This window comes from Vipera ursinii (genome assembly GCF_947247035.1).
Source record: "Vipera ursinii genome assembly, chromosome: 4".
Lineage (NCBI taxonomy): Eukaryota > Metazoa > Chordata > Lepidosauria > Squamata > Viperidae > Vipera > Vipera ursinii.
In genome coordinates this window covers 9,919,034-9,936,104 of record NC_139514.1, presented here as the reverse complement: position 1 = coordinate 9,936,104, position 17,071 = coordinate 9,919,034, and the positions used below count along the sequence as shown (strand labels likewise).

General features: G+C 45.9%; 1 protein-coding gene across 1 annotated transcript in view; it reads left to right on the top strand.

Moving 5' to 3' along the window:
• NOX4 (NADPH oxidase 4) overlaps positions 1-17,071 on the top strand; it is a gene marked incomplete at its 5' end in the record, with an annotated part of 138,434 nt that overhangs the window by 107,273 nt on the left and 14,090 nt on the right. Inside the window, 4 exons of the mRNA XM_083362136.1 lie at positions 4,780-4,899; positions 6,493-6,601; positions 9,421-9,489; positions 12,179-12,279. Of these exons, the coding sequence (XP_083218262.1) occupies positions 4,780-4,899; positions 6,493-6,601; positions 9,421-9,489; positions 12,179-12,279 (399 nt within the window). The remainder of the gene's footprint in view (positions 1-4,779; positions 4,900-6,492; positions 6,602-9,420; positions 9,490-12,178; positions 12,280-17,071) is intronic.

The window sequence follows — 17,071 nt, the reverse complement described above, 5'->3', positions numbered from 1 at the left end:
TGTGAACCCTTGCTGGCTGGGGAATTCTGGGAGTTGAAGTCCACACGTCTTAATGCTGCCCAGATTTAAAAACACCGCTGTAAAATATATTTGTTTCGCTTTCAGTTTTGACATCAAGCTGTTTAATCCCATTCGGTTATATACCCTGGACTTTTTATTAAAACATTAACACCATACTAACAAATATCCAAAGAAGTAAGGTTTATAACCCCAAAAGAAGGAAAGGGTGTAACTAAAGAATAAAAAAATCCTTTAGACCAGGGGTCCCCAACCCCCGGTCCGTGGACCAGTACCGGGCCATGGCACGCCAGCAACCGGTCCGCACAAACAAGCAAAGCCCCATCCGTGAGATGCAGGCAGCACACAAAACCACACACCCTCCAGTCTGCGGGGAAAAACCTTTCTGCACGGAACCAGTCCCTGGTGCCCAAAATGTTGGGGACCTCTGCTTTGGACTAGTCTATTTCCTTGAAAATGTTGCTCAGAGGAAAAGTTTTCACAGTCAATGAGACTAGAGCTGGGCATAGAAAAGGGCACCTCACTGACATTCAGTAAAATCTCAGTGATAAGAAAAAAAACACAGGAAGCGAACTGGATTTCTTAGGAATGTAAGATAGCCCCGGTGAATTAGATTAAAGGCCACTTATACATAGTCTTCCATAGTGGCCAGTGTATCACCAGGAGGCTCATGGCAGTTCATGTTCTGTACCAGCCTGCTACCGGCCCTGCAAGAAGGCAAGAGAGCAAACACGAACCATGAAACAGGAGCTTTTCAAGCGGTTGCCTTCAGCAAACCAGCCCTCCCACGCATTCCCCTTTTATACAGTTCAGGGCATGGCTTCTCTCTGCCTCCTTCCGAGGTGCCCCATTGCCTTCCTCTGTTTACTCCTGATTGACTGCCTCCTGCGTCGGGCGTCCTTGAACAGGGCCAGCTGTGGGTCATCTTCATCCACACTGTCAGGCTCACACAGCTGGGTCTGCGTCGTGACCAGATGAGAGGGGCCTGGCTGAGGGCTCTGTGGAGCCTCTGTGGAGCCTCAATATTATTCTCAGCAAGCTCTTCAACACCCCCCTCCTCCTCCTCTGAGTCGTCCGACCCAACTGCCGAACCCACAGGCTGACCCTGAATCACAACAGTTCATTTCTGCCTTTCATAGCATGGAGCCTTCAGAGAAGACATGACTGATAGAGTAGGTTGATAACTGTCAATAAGGAAGGAAATTCTAGAAGTTCATTGGGAAGATTATTGTAACCTTTGATAAGGATGAGTGAACTGTCAGGTTTGGATTATAATAATGGGATAATCAATATATTAGTTATTGGTTTCTCTCAGCTTCTCATTTGGCAAATATGCCATGTTTGACTCATCAAACTTCAGATTTCTCTTTAAAGAGAAAAAAGACAATAATATATACTCCTTCCACTTGTTTCTAAACATGCACCCATTTTCCAGTGTAAAATGTATATATTTTCTGAAATAATTGTCCTTAATGTAGTGGAATTTTGTGCATTATTTTGATACATATGCACACACGTCCTCGAGTTAGGGCCACAAGTGAGCCCCAAATTTATGTTGCTAAGTGAAACGCTTGTTCAGTGAGTTTGCCCCCCTTTATGATTTTCCTTGCCACAGTTGTTAAGTGAATCATTGCACTTATTAAGTCAGTCACCCGGCTGTTAAGTGAATCGGGATTCCCCATTGACTCTGCTTGTCAAAAGGTCGCAAAAGGTGATCACATGGCCTCAGGACACGGCAACTGTCATAAATATGAATCACTTGCGAAGCATCTGGATTTTCATCACGTGACCCTGGGGATGCTGCTGCAACGGTCGTAAGTGTGAAAAACGGTCATCAGTCCCTTTTTTTCAGTGCCGTCGTGACTTCGAACGGTCACAAAATGAACGGTTGTAAGTTGAGGATAGCTGTATTTCCCCTGGGCAGTCTTGTGATTGCAGTCTGGGTGCTTGGCAACCTGGTCCCACGGAGCACTTAGCCATTGGTTGTAAAGCAGAGGTCTTCAAACTCGGCCCTTTTATGACTCATGGACTTCAACTCCCAGAATTCCTCAGCCAGGCATGCTGGCTGAGGAATTCTGGGAGTTGAAGTCCATGAGTCATAAAAGGGCCGAGTTTGAAGACCCCTGTTGTAAAGTGTGACTTGGTTACCAAACACCCAGATTACAATCAGGTGACAACTGCCCAAGGGGATACCATGACATTTTGTGACAGTTGGAAGTGCTTCACAGGCCGTAAAGCACCTTTTCCAAAGGCTGCTGTCACTTTGAACAGTCATTAAGCCCGACGTTGTTGTTTTTTTTAACCAAGGTCTACCTTATAAGTCACTGAAAGAAGTTAGTATCACCTTGGAAAGTTTTATGTTGTTTCACAAGGCTTTCGCTTTTTCTTTCTTTTCACTCCACAGTTAATGGGGAGCCTAGCTATTTGTCTGGAGTTTTTACGCTTGTGTAATTAACAGCTCTCAAGGCTCTTTTAAGGTGTGGTGTGTTTTTTTCTTTAAAAAAAAGCCTCTTATTCGAACAACTTAGCTGAAATGATTACAGTTCTAATCCCTTTGTCCTCGTCTTAAATGTCTGTATTCTGAGACAAAGGAGGCTGCGGCCTTGGTTTTCTCAGCCATGACAACCTCTTACAATAAAGCACTTTTGAAATTCCATGAATATCTAAGCATTGTTAAATGCAAGACAATGGGAAGATGTTGGAAGCTATGCTTGGGGCCCTTTCACATTCTGGTTTCCAGGCAGGAGTCTTAAATAATTTCACTTGGCAAAGGGTTTTCAACCCCATCAGGCAACCATTTCTAAAAAAATGGATTGGATAAATTCACAGAGGACAACAGCAAGAAAGGTTATATTCCTTGAAATGACATATTCTTTCTAGGTCAGGGAGACCATGTGTCCAGATAACGACTGCAGGTGAAAGTAATGGGGAAATAAACAGCCACATCTACTAATGAGCCACGAGAGATGCTACTATGCGAAACATAAGTGGGCATTGGACAGATTCAGTAGGATGTTCTTCATTCTTGTGATCTGAAGCCCCTGGATTCCAAGTTTTAGTGGCCTTTCGTTAAGAGACTGTGCCGCCAACCTATTGGAAGGAAGGGTGTTGGTTGGTTTAGAGCAGGAGTCTCCAAACTTGGCAACTTTAAGACTGGTGGACTTCAACTCCCAGAATTCCTCAGCCAGCCATGCTGGCTTGGGAATTCTGGAAGTTGAAGTCCACCAGCCTTAAAGTTGCCAAGTTTGGAGATCCCCTTGTCTAGAGAGCAATGTTTCTCAACTGCAGCAATTTGAAAGTGGGTAGACTTCAACTTCCAGTAGGGAGGGGAATTTCTGGGAATTGAAGCCCACTCATCTTAAAGTTTCTGAGGAACACTACAGCAGGGATCTGTAGTGAGGAATCCTGGGAGTTGAAGTCCACAAGTCACAAAAGGGCCAGGTTTGAAGACCCCTGGTCTAGAGCAATGGGTTTAAACTGGAAAGCTGAAATCCCCATGTACCTATCAGATGACATTAGAGACCCTTGTTTTCTTCAGGGTTTGACTACATAATAGGCTCAGAATAAGTGGGTTGGCTCAGCATGGAAGTAGGACAGGGGTAAATTGAGTAAATCAGTTCCATAGATTCTCACTCTCTGTGAAGCAAATAGGTATGAGATATACCAACTATTCTGAAAGATGGTCAATGAATGTGATCAAGCAGAATTGGGGCAGTTATTTGCTGAAATTTGGATTCTTGCATTTCCGTAGACAGAAATGCTTACAGGTTATCTCTAGTCCAGGGGTAGGCAACCTTGGCTCTTTTACGACTCGTGGACTTCAATTCCCCAGAATTCCTGAGCCAGCCATACATATATATACATATATATAAAAGGTAAAGTTTCCCTCGCACATGCGTGCTAGTCGTTTCCAACGCTAGTGGCCGGTGCTCATCTCCGTTTCAAAGCCGAAGAGCCAGCGCTTGTCCAAGGACGTCTCCGTGGTCATGTGGCCGGCATGACTAGACGCCAAAGGCGCACGGAACGCTGTTACCTTCCCACCGTAGTGGTCCCTATTTTCCTACTTGCATTTTTACATGCTTTCGAACTGCTAGGTTGGCAGAAGCTGGGACGAGTAACAGGCGCTCACTCTGTTACGCGGCACTCGGGATTCGACCCGCCAAACTGCCGACCTTCTGATCGACAAGCTCAGCGTCCTAACCCACTGAGCCACCGCGTCCCACTATACATATATATACATATATACATATATGCGGGACAATTAAAGCAATTACGGTTAGCTAGGACGGGCAGCCCTGTTACACGATCAGTGGGTAGAGCTTTGAGTCAACAGGATTTATAAACGAACTCCCCACCCCAAACACTCACTCTGATGATGCTGGCAGTGGAACAGCGAAAGCTAAGGTTATTTTAGGTTGTAAATAGTCGTTTTTATTGTTTTTATTATTTTAACAATAAACAGCTGTTTTGTTTTCATCCCGGAGTTCGAGGATTTTATATTGCTGTACAGATATGCCCAGAATTTGTATTTTTATAGTTATTAGGGATATACACATATATACGTGTGTGTGTGTGTGTGTGTGTGTGTGTGTGTGTGTGTGTGTGTGTGTGTGTGTTTAGAATAGAATAGAGCTGGAAGGGACCTTGGAGATCTTCTAGTCCAGCCCTCTGCTTGAGCAGAAGAACCTATATCATCTCAGACAGGTGGATAAAGAACTGTGTTTAATTTATTCTTAAAAATGTTCCTCTTTTGTCCTTTAGGCTGCATGTCGATGGTCCCTTTGGGAGCCCTTTTGAAGAATCTTTCAATTACGAAGTCAGCCTGTGCATAGCTGGAGGCATTGGTGTGACTCCCTTTGCAGCTGTCTTCAATACCCTGCTGTATGTAAGCTTCATTGCATTAAAGTAGCCCCTGTATCACCCCAAGATTGACCTACTAGACTTTTACCAAAGATATTTCGCAGTAATGAGATTCCTCCTAGAATGTAAAAAAAAAACAACGTGATTTTTATTCGGCAACATTTACAGATTGGGGATCTTAAATCTGTGCAGAAATTTAAAATCCTGGTGCATAGGAGCTCCAGTTGACATGACCTCATCAAACAGGGGCATTTGCAGTAAATTCCAGCCTTCCCCTCTGAATGACTTGAAAACGTGAGTTTCCACTGTGTGGACTGGGAGAAATAAAAAGAAAAGAGAGGGGTGAGCAGACTATTAATGGTTCACCAAACAATTTTACCTTGCAGTTTTCTTGGTAGTAAAAACTCTTATTGCCAGCAGTTTCTCCGACCGTGCTAGTTGCTAGCATACCAAACTGGGGTTGCAAATATATGGATGGAAATGTAGAGATGGGTACCAAAGTGATTTTATTTAAGCTTTATCTCATTTGATTGAATTGCTGCAAACTCCCAAGAGCAATTCTTGTAATAATCCTAAAGTATTCGTGTATGTTTATTAATTGCATTTCTGGCCAGCGTGAAGCCCAAAATAATCTGGGCAGTGAACAATAAAAATTAAAGTTTGTGCAAAAAATGTAAGAAAAAAGATACAAACTATTGTAACACCCCCAAGATAGCTCAAGCTGAAGGCGCCACTTCAGAGATATGAGCAAGGTGGGAACTGTATCTACCTCTAGAACAGACGTGCCAAACTCATGACGTCATGTGATGTCCAGCCCACAGGCCAGCAGTTTGACACCCCTTCTGTAGAAGAAGGAATTCCACAAAGTAGAAGATATTTTTGAGAAGGACTCAAGGAATCCTTGCAACTTCTTTATAGATGCCTAGGCTGGGTACCAGACTCAGTTCTGATCACCACTGCCTGGTGCTGTACTCTGTAGAACTTTAAAAGTGACAACCAAGAATTTGATTTGGCCCCAGAACGTAGTGGCAACAGTGCAGCAACTTTACAATAGGTGTCCTTCTAGACTGGTGGTGTTGTCTCACTAGCCAACTCATTGTTGCCTGGTGCACCAGCTACATCTTCTCAGAGCAATGTCTCCAAAGAAATTTTAAAGAGCCTTGGGGGCACAGTGGCCAGAATGCAGTATTACAAGCAGACTCTGCCTACTGCCAACAGTTTGATCCTGATCGGCTCAAGGTTGATTCAGCCTTCCATCCTTCTGAGGCTAATAAAATGAGGACTCAGATTGCTGGGGGCAATAGGCAGACATTGTAAACTGCTCAGGGAGTGCTCTAAAGTAGGGGTCCCCAGCCCTGGACCAGTACCGGGCCACGGCATACCAGCAACCATTCCACACAAGCAAGGCCCCATCCGTGAGATGCAGGCAGCACATGAAACCACGCACCCTTCGGTCCGTGGAAAAACCTCTCTCTACAGAACCGGTCCCTGGTGCCCAAAAGGTTGGGGACCTCTGCTCTAAAGTCTAAGTGCTGTTGCTATTAAAGTGCTCCTTCATTTTTAACTAGTGATTTCTTATTGCCTCTAACCCAAAAACATGGTCCATATGTGAAGGGATGACTGGAAGCGCTACAAACTCAGAAGACTTTACTTCATTTGGGTGTGCAGAGACATCTTGTCCTTCCACTGGTTTGCGGATCTGCTCTGTAATTTGCACAACAAGGTAAGGAGGAAGTAACTCCCTAAGCTCCCCATAGTACCATGAAAAATAATTGGCAATTGTCTGTTCTGTTCCAGCCTACGACCGGCCCTGTTTGTGTGTCAGGGACAACCCCTTTTTCCTTTTAACAATCAATAGGCTGGGGAAAAAAACCAACACAAATTTATTTACAGTTTCAAATAATAAAGTCTTTCAAACAAAAAAGCAGCAGAATATTTTCTTCAACCAAAAATACACGATTCAAAACAAGAGTCAAACAAGATTCGCAAGAACAGACCAGGATTCTCTTTGAATGTCTCCAAATGGTTGCCTTCAGCAACCAGCACCGCCCACACCTTCCCCTTTTATTATCTGTCCCAAGGCGTGGCTTCTCAATCCCTTCTCTTTTCACTGAGTTGCCTCATTGATTTTCTCTGCTCTACTCTGCTGGATTGCCTTCTGCTTCTAGCATCTCTGAACAGATTCAGCTGTGACTCCTCTGAGTCCGACACCTCCTCCTCACACAGCTGAGTCTCATGAGGAACACGACTGGAGGGGCCAGGCTGAGAGTCCTACAGTGCATCAGAGCCTCCCTCTGACACCGAAGGCTCTCCAAACCCCTCCTCCTCCACCTCCTCAGATTCCTCAGACTCAGCTGCTGGGAGCACAGGCTGACACTGAATCACAACATTGTCTTGGGACTGGTGGTCAGATATTAGGGATGGATTAGGTTCAGTTAACCATCTCTTTGAATTGGCATGTTTCCTCTACCATCTTCTGGAGTCCATTTAAGCTCACGCCTACTGCTTCAGTTACTCCATCCAGCCACCTCATTCTCTGTCGTCCCCTTCTTCTCTTGCCCTCGATCTTTCCCAGCATGAGGCTCTTCTCCAGTGAGTCCTTCCTTCTCATTAGGTGGCCAAAATATTTGAGTTTCAACTTCAGGATCTGACCTTCTAAAGAGCAGTCAGGGTTGATCTCCTCTAGAACTGACCAGTTTGAACGCTGAACCAAATAGGCTGTGTCTCCATAGTGTACTCAGCCTCCCCAACCTAATCAAAATCTTAACTAAAGTTGAGCCCTAACTCCACTTAGCATTGATGCAGTTATTAGGATTATAATTATTCTGGTTAAAAATGCAATGGGATCTCAGTTGATATTTTGGACACCATGGACAAACCAGCCCCGTATCTTGGAACTCTTGAAAGGTAGCTTCTGACCTGTTCAGGATGGGCTCTAACTGTTAGAGCAGAGACCCAGGGTGATTTTGTTTGAGCAATGTGTTCCTCATTGTGTTGTGTAGCTATGTGAGTCCTTCGGGAGAAGGGCGGTATATAAATAAAATAAAATAAAATAAAATAAAATAAATAAATGTGTTCTTTTTACCTATGATTCCTGGTTCAATCCTTTTTAGTGTTGCTTTGGACCAGGGGTGTCAAACTCAATTTCATGGAGGGCCGCATCAGCATTGCGGTTGCCCTCAGGGGGCCGGGTGGGTGTGGCCTGGGTGGGCGTGGCCTACTGGGTGGGCGTGGCTAGAGTGTGTATGGCCTACTGGGTGGGCGTGGCCAGCTCTACATCGTTGGCATCAAGGGTGCCTATGGGGGCCTGGGCAGGAGTGGGACAGATCTGGGGGTCTCTGGCAGAAGGAGGGTCTCTGAGCCAGGGCCAAGGCAATGGGGGCCGTTCCCTCACTGTTCCCAGGATGGCTTCGCGGGCCGCATGAAACCACTTCGCGGGCCGGATCTGGCCCCCGGGCCTTGTGTTTGACATGTCTGCTTTGGAAAGTTGGTTCTTGATTCCTGGCTCCTTTTGGATACTTGCCAATGGCTCAACTTGGGCAGAGTAGGAGCGGATGGAGATCAACATCTCCTCCTTCCCACAGTCTTATCACAATGGAGAGCCAAATTCCTTAGCTAAGAAAAAAAAAACACATCCAAGATTTTAAATGTACGTATTTGCTGTCAAGATACGCCACTGAAACATGATAGAATAGAATAGAATAGAATAGAATAGAATAGAATAGAATAGAATAGAATAGAATAGAATAGAATAGAATAGAATAGAATAGAATAGAATAGAAAATAGAGATTGGAATGGAATGGAATAGAATAGAATAGAATAGAATAGGAATGGAATGGAATGGAATAGAATAGAAAATACAATAGAATAGAATAGAATAGAATAGAATAGAATAGAATAGAATAGAATAGAATAGAATAGAATAGAATAGAATAGAATAGAATAGAATAGAAAATAGAGATTGGAATGGAATGGAATGGAATAGAATAGAATAGAATAGAATAGAATAGAATAGAATAGAATAGAATAGAATAGAATAGAATAGAATAGAATAGAAAATAGAGATTGGATTGGAATGGAATAGAATAGAATAGAATAGAATAGAATAGAATAGAATAGAATAGAATAGAATAGAATAGAATAGAATAGAATAGAATAGAAATGGAATAGAATAGAATAGAATAGAATAGAGATGGAAGGGATCTTGGAGGTCTTCTAGTCCAGCCCCCTGCTCAAGCAGGAGAACCTGTACCATCTCAGACAGGTGAATGTCTCTTCTTAAAAATCTCCAGTGATGGAGGGCCCACGATTTCTGATGTTGATTGTCCTCACTGTCAGGAAGTTTCTCCTTAATTCCAGGTGGTTTCTCTCTTTGGTCAGTTTCCAACCATTGTTTCTCGCCCTGCCCTCTGGTGCTGCCACCTAGCTCTTTCTAGAGAATGAGTTTGATGATAGAAATGCTTTGTTTCCACAAATACAAAAATATGCTAATTCACTTATGAGGATATTTTTTTTCTTTTTCTTTTTCAACTATGCACAAGCTCTGGCAAGAAAACCGGCCAGATTTTATCAATATTCAGCTGTACCTCAGTCAAACAGAGGGGATACAGGTATGTAGTAAAATACAGTGGGCAGCTGAACTGTTACGTCAAGGAATACTTGAAAACACACATCTAATAAAGGTCAAAAGGTTGCCTGAAGTACCATGGGTTCTCCACTGTTGCTGGGAGCCTGAGAAATGGAATTGAAGCCATGAGTATTCTATTGTTGATGGAAAATAGGTAGGTGACATGATACATTAGTCCAGAGATGGTGGTCTGTGCTTGCATGTGGACCACTTCAGCAACAAAATGATGATTTTCAACAGAGTCATTTTTTCTTGCTTTTATTTTACAGTAAACTAAGTATGCTCTTATTACACCTAAGAGAACCTGTTTAGTCTAGAGCAGGGATAGGCAACCTTGGCTCTTTTATGACTCGTGGACTTCTTGCTGGCTCAGGAATTCTGGGAGTTGAAGTCCGCGAGTCATAAAAGAGCCAAGGTTGCCTACCCCTGGTCTAGAGGTTTAATCTAGAAACCAGGAGATGATGAGTTCTACTCCTGCCTTAGGCATGAAAGCCATCTGGATGACTTTTGACCAATCACCAGGAGACTGAGTTCTAGTCCTGCCTTAGGCATAGTAGCCAGTTGATGACTTTGAGCCAATCACTAGGTGACTGCAAATTCTAGTCCCGCCTTAGACATAGTAGCCAGTTGGTGACTTTGAGCCAATCACCAGGTGACTGCAAATTCTAGTCCTGCCTTAGGCATAGTAGCCAGTTAGTGACTTTGAGCCAATCACCAGGTGACTGCAAATTCTAGTCCGGCCTTAGGCATAGTAGCCAGTTGGTGACTTTGAGCCAATCACCAGGTGACTGCAAATTCTAGTCCCACCTTAGACATAGTAGCCAGTTAGTGAGTTTGAGTCAATCACCAGGTGACTGCAAATTCTAGTCCGGCCTTAGGCATAGTAGCCAATTGGTGACTTTAAGCCAACCACCAGGAGACTGTGAGTTCTAGTCCTGCCTTACACATGAAAACCATCTGGGTGACAATGTCAGGCTAAATTCCTGTTGCAAACAATGGATCAACACCTTGATCTGAAAAAAGGGGGACCCTACACTTGTGGAAAAATGCTAGGAAGAAAAAAAATGCTTTTTAATTCTATCTTCAATGCCCTGCCTTAGATGCTGGTCATCCTGATTGTCAGACTAAACTTAAAGAAGGCAGCAATAAGTAGATAGTCGGTGACAAGTGGTGTGGATAGCTGCCATTCAGAAGAGGATTTTTCAAAATGTGTTCCACAGAATCCAAGACTCCTGTGAAAAAATAAACTGCCAATTTTCTAGTATTTGAGCTTCTTGAAAAGAGGTTCCTGGGATTTATTTATTTTTTTAAAAATAGAAACAGGTTCTGTAGCCTGAGAAACTTTGAAACCTCCTGTTCTAGAATGTCAATGCTTGGAAACATTGGCAAAGAACAACACTAACAATTGAAGAATTCTTCATTTTGATCAGTGTTTTTCCAAACTGGCAGCTTTTAAGATTTGTGGTCTTCAAACTCAGAGAATTCCCTAGCCGTTGTGCGATCTGGAAAATTCTGGTTGTTAAAGTCCATACACTTTAAAGTTGCCATTTGAAAAACACTGATGTAGATTACCCACAATGCCTGGTTGTCTAGACCAGGTATACTCAACCTCGCTCTTTGGCCCAGTACCGATCCACAGCCCCTTTGGGAACCGGGCCACATGAGCAGCATGTGAGTGCGCAAAGCTGCATTTGTGCAAGAGATGCACGTGTGTGCGAAACTATCCCCCTCCCCACCACTGTTGCCAGAAAGGCTGGTGACCACTGGTCTAGATACGCTAAGCCAGTGTTGGCGAACGTTTTAGAGACAGAGTGCCCAAACTGCAACCCAAAACCCATTTATGTATCGTTGCGTGCCAGGTGGGCATGGCCGATTGGGTGGGTGTGGCCCATTGGGTGGGCATGGCTGCAGTAGTAACGGCAGACTGGGTGGGACTAAAAAGTTCAATCGATCCATTCCAACTTTGCGAGATCTTTTTTTTCCCCGCGAGAAGTTGAAACTGATTGAACTTTTTTTTTTTTTTTTGCACATGGCGACCCAGCTAAAAGCCTAGGACTGGGGTGACGGCACACATGCCAACAGAGAGGGCTCTGTGTGCCACTTGTGGCACGTGTGCCATAGGTTCACCCCCACAGCGCTAAGCTTTTTGGAATAAGATCTTGTTTTCTGCAAGATACTAGATTAGACCTAGGAGAGTCCAGCTATTTGTTGTCTGTTGTAATATGGGACACCCCAACCCCATTTTAGCTGAATCTAATATGTTGTGCAATTCTAGTTATCTGAAACAGGTGGATAGCATTAAGACATAATATATTATTTATTTCTTGGGGAAATATATGCTACATTAAGACATGTCATGTGAGCTCAACCTGTTTTTCCCCTGCCAAGAAACATTTAAAGCAGATTCTGGAATGGATTTGCCAGGGCACCAATATCTGAACAGATAGCTAAGGAAGCTGTGCATTTGATGCAGGAGAATGTTCATGTACCCAGATGCACACGCATGCATGCATGCACAGAGACATATTAATAGATGGATTTAACTGAGCATCAGTTGTCCAGAGATGATTCTTAGACTGACATTGTAAAGCGGAGGTTGATTGATTGGCAGCAATCTGTAAAGTGCACCCACGGGAATGTCTTGGGTTTTTGTTTTTGTTTTTGTTTTACAGAAGATAATGGGCAAGAAATATAAAGTGCTGAACCGTCGGCTTTTTATTGGACGGCCGCGATGGAAACTCCTATTTAATGAAATAGCCAAGTATAACAGACAGTAAGTAAGATTCCCGACTCAGTTTGTTCAGCAGCTTGAGGAATGGGGAGGGAAGGTTTTAACAAACTGCATTGGTATGGAAATGGGTTTGGGTTTAACACGTTCATTTAATGCCAAAGCACCTGATGCTTGCTGTTATCTAATATGTTGTATCTTGAGAAATGGAGTTTTAACAAAGAACTGTCAGCTTCCACAATCAAAGTACTTCATCTTCCCAGTAACCAGGCAGGTGGGGGTGGTGCGGTGTGGGGGTGAGGAAAGTCTTCTGTTTCAACATCCATCAAAGGGGTTGCACTTTCTGTTATATTTCCATACCTTGGCCTAGTTTGCAGTCCATGTTGCTTTGGCGCTCGTCTATTGTTATCGTTTCTTGAGTTTGTTAGCTTAAGAAAAGACCTGCAATCCTTGGTGAAATTTTCCTGCACGGATCTCTTGAAGTGCATGGGAGCTGATTGTCGGTAGCCCTTTCCGCTTTACATCCCCATTTAGGTGGGACTTGTGGGGGAGAATAGAGAAGAAGCTGGACGTATTGTCTTTGGGGAAATAGAATTGTTGTGGAATCAATCAGGTGGCTCCAATTGTGTTCCAGAAATGTACCTGAGAAGATAAAAATTGTCTTGCTGGATCAGGTCTCAAGTCTGTCCAACCCAGCAGTCGGTTTCTGAGACCAGCTAAGCACATTTTGCTTCTTGGTCTTTTGGATAACAAAATGACAATAACAGAGTTGGAAGGGACCTTGGAGGTCTTCTAATCCAGCCCCCTACTCTAGAAGGAAGCCCTATGCCATTTCAAACAAATGGCTGTCCAGTCTCTTCTTAAAAACTTCCAGTGTTTGAGCATTCACACCTTCTGGAGGCAGATCGTTCCACTGGTTAATTGTTCTCCCTGTCAGGAAATTTCTCCTTAGTTCCAGGTTGGTTCTCTCCTTGATTAGTTTCCATCCATTGCTTCTTGTCCTTCCCTCAGGTGTTTTGGAGAATAGCTTGACTCCCTCTTCTTTGGGGCAGCCCCTGAGATATTGGAAGACTGCTATCATGTCCCCCCAAGTTCATGAAGTATCCAGATTAGTTAAAGAATAGGCTTTGTGGCAGCCCCTCAAATCACTGCGGGAATGGTCTCAGAAACCATGGGGTGGGGGAATGAGTGTGTTTCTGTGTTGTAAGAGAGCTGGCTTGGGGATGCTGCAAGGGTCGTAAGTGTGAAAAAAAGGTCATAGGTCACTTTTTCCAGTGCCGTTGTAACGGTCACTAAACAAGCTGTTGTAAGTTGAGGACTACCTGTAACCCTCTCATCCCAGTTATCCTTTCTTTCTCTACCTTGGACTTGTATGTTAGATCTAAATATCTTTCCCCTCAAAGCAGTAGAATCAGAACTCTGTTAACAATAATCAAGACTGGAAATGGACTTACAAAGAACAAGTCTTTGAGTGCTGATATTTGTTGAGGAAATGGTAAAAGTGACGCCACGTGAATCCCAGCGAGTATTTTGGGCTCCAGAGGTGTGAGATTATGACCTCCAGCGTTTCCAGGTGAGAAGGTGTGGCTCAAAACATCTAGAGGATGCAGGTGAGGACGGCTGGCCCATTAATACTGTACCTCCAGGTAAATTACTAAAGGAGCTGTTAGAACAGGGATCCGTAACCTTGGGCATTTTATGACTTGTGGACTTCAACTCCCAGAATTCCTCAGCCAGCCTCCCTCTCCGAATTTATATATTTGCAATTTCTCTGAATAGATGACCTTTCTGTCTGTGGTTAGTCAGGCTGTGGGATCCAGCCCAAAACATCTTCTGTACTTACAGGATCTTTTCAAATGTGAAAAAGCGGCCTTTGGTCTCAATAAATGAAGTTTTTTTTTAATGCATCTTGTATTCCCTGCTGCAAACACCCAAGCCAAGTCGATTTGTCGGCAAACCTATTTGTTGTGACTCAGGGCCAGCCTGTGGGTCCGACAGCCGGCTCCGATGTATCGGATGACTCAGATGTGGGGGAGGAGGGAAACGAACCGGCTGATGATGATTTGGAGGCTTTGCAGAGTCCTCAGCCGGGGACCTCTTCTCAGCTGCGTGAGCCCGAGAGTGCGGAGGAAGATGACCCACAGCTGGCCCTGTTCAAGGACGCCCGACGCAGGAGGCAGTCGAGCAGGAACAAACAAAGAAAGGCTGTGAGACTCCTCGGGAGGAGGCACAGGGAGACCACGCCCTGAGCTCTCTATAAAAGGAGTGTTTGGGGAGGGGCGGGTTGCTGAAAGCAACTTTTCCGCTTGAGAAGACAAGCTCTTGTGTTTTTGTTAACTGCGTAATTAAATCTTGGCAGATGCCTTTTAGCCTTGGAAGCTCTCCAGTCTCTTCTTCTTAAATAGGGGTTTGCCTTTACAAGGCCAGAAGAGGGCTGGTTCAGAACAGTTTGCTTTCAGACCCCACCCCTTATTACTACGATGGAGCAGCTTCTTGCCGAGAATGCCCAGCTCACTCAGCAACTTACTTTACTGGCAGCTCAGGTGGCTCAACTGCAAGCTCAGGTACATGCTGCACCCCCACCCAGGAGGAAATGTCAGATAGCTATGCCGGATAAATTTGCTGGTAATCCAGAACTGTTTCCTGCCTTCCTGGGACAATGCCAGCTTTTTATCAGCGTGAGAGCAGTTGATTTCCCCACTGACCGAGATAAGGTGGGATTCGTGTTGAGCCTTCTGTCGGGAGATGCAGCTCGTTGGGGCACGCCTCTGTTGGCACAGCCTAGCCCTTTGTTGGATAACTTTGGGGGGTTTTGTGACCATATGCGCCTCATGTACGAGGACCCGATTAAGGCGCAGACTGCCACCCGACGCCTGAAAGTTTTGAGGCAGGGTCAGCGCCCTCTACAGGCCTATATCAGCGATTTCCGGCTGCTTAGCCAGGATTCCGCCTGGAATGAGGCTGCGCTCGTGGATGCCTTTCAGGATGGCTTGTCAGAGGAGATGTTGGATGAGCTGGCCCGCGTGGACATTCCCTCAGATCTGAATGGGCTGATCCATCTTTGTCTGCGGATCGATGCCCGGTTGCAGCAGCGAAAGAGTCGCCGTGCCACCCCACAGACCCCTGCCGCCCCTGTTGTGCGTGAGCCCCCAGTCCAGAGGGAGGAGCCAATGGAGCTGGGTGCCGCCAGGTCCCGTCTATCGGTGACGGAAATGGACAGACGACGATCGGAGGGGTTGTGTTTTTACTGTGGGGACCCTGGACATTTGGCTGCTTCTTGTCCAAAGAAGCGTCAGCGGGCATCAGTGACCAAGCCGGCCCTGAGAAAGTCCCCTGCTTTGCTGTCGGGAAACGGCCCGAGCCCGATCTAGACGGTGTGAAAGATCGGGCGACCCACAACGACCACGCCGAGCGATGCCGTTCCGACGGTGCCTGTGAACCTTCACGGCATTTGATTTTGGAGGCACGTCTGATCCTTCCTGGCAAGCCAGAGGGGATTCCGGTCCATGCCTTAATTGACTCTGGGGCTACCACTAACTTTATGGATTCGGCCTTTGTGGCCAAATGGGCTGTTCCCCAGTGTCCAGTGGATCCGCCCATGCTTGTGGAGACCATCGATGGTCGAGTGCTCCTGTCCGGGCCTATTACGGCCGCCACGCAACCCGTGTGTATGGCCATCAGTACCCATGTGGAGGCCATTCAGTTCTACGTCACTTCGGAACTGCACTTCCCCGTGGTCTTGGGACTGGCGTGGCTCCGGGCGCATGATCCACAGATCTATTGGTCTCAGAACTTGGTCACCTTCCCAAGTTTGCAGTGCGTGGACCACACCCGCCATATCTGTGCCGGCCAGGTGGAGGGTTCCCCAGGGGTTTCCTTGCCTCCCGAACTGTCCGACTTTGCTGACGTGTTCAGCGAGTCAGAGGCGGACCAATTACCCCCGCACAGGCCCTAAGACTGCTCCATTGACCTAGTCCCTGATGCGCCTCTCCCAGTGGGGCGTTTGTACTCCATGTCGGAGCCCGAGTTGGCTGCATTGCGGGACTTCCTGACAAAGAACTTGGCTCGTGGTTTCATCCGGCCCTCGTCCTCGCCAGTGTCTGCGCCCGTGCTCTTCGTCAAAAAGAAGTCGGGCGAGTTACGGCTTTGCTGTGACTACCGGAAACTCAACGCTATCACGGTGCGTAACCGCTACCCGCTGCCCCTCATCCCCGAGCTCTTGGAATCTACTCCGGGAGGCTAAGATCTTCACGAAACTGGACCTGCGTGGAGCTTACAACCTCGTCAGGGTTCGGCCGGGTGATGAGTGGAAGACGGCGTTTGGTACTCGCTATGGACATTTCGAGTACACGGTGATGCCGTTTGGCCTGACCAACGCCCCCGCTGTGTTTCAGCATTTTATGAATGACATCTTTCGGGATCTGTTGGACCAGTTTGTTGTGATTTACCTGGACGACATCCTGATTTACTCCCCGTCGCGTGAAGCGCATCATCAGCATCTCCGTCAGGTCCTGCAGCGCCTCCGGAAACATCGGCTGTTTGCCAAGTTGGAGAAGTGCCAGTTCTACCAGGTGACCATTGATTTCTTGGGTCACCGCATTTCTCCTGAGGGCATCGCCATGGAACCGAGTAAAGTTGAGTCGTTGCAGAGTTGGCAACCCCCGCGTCGCGTGAAGGATGTTCAGCGACTTCTTGGATTTGCCAACTACTATCGGACATTCATCCCTGGCTTTGCTGCCTTGACAGCCCCCCTCACCCGGCTCCTGCAGAAGAAGACTCGGTTCCAGTGGAACGCCCCCGAACAACAGGCGTTCCAAGCTTTGAAGGACGCCTTCAT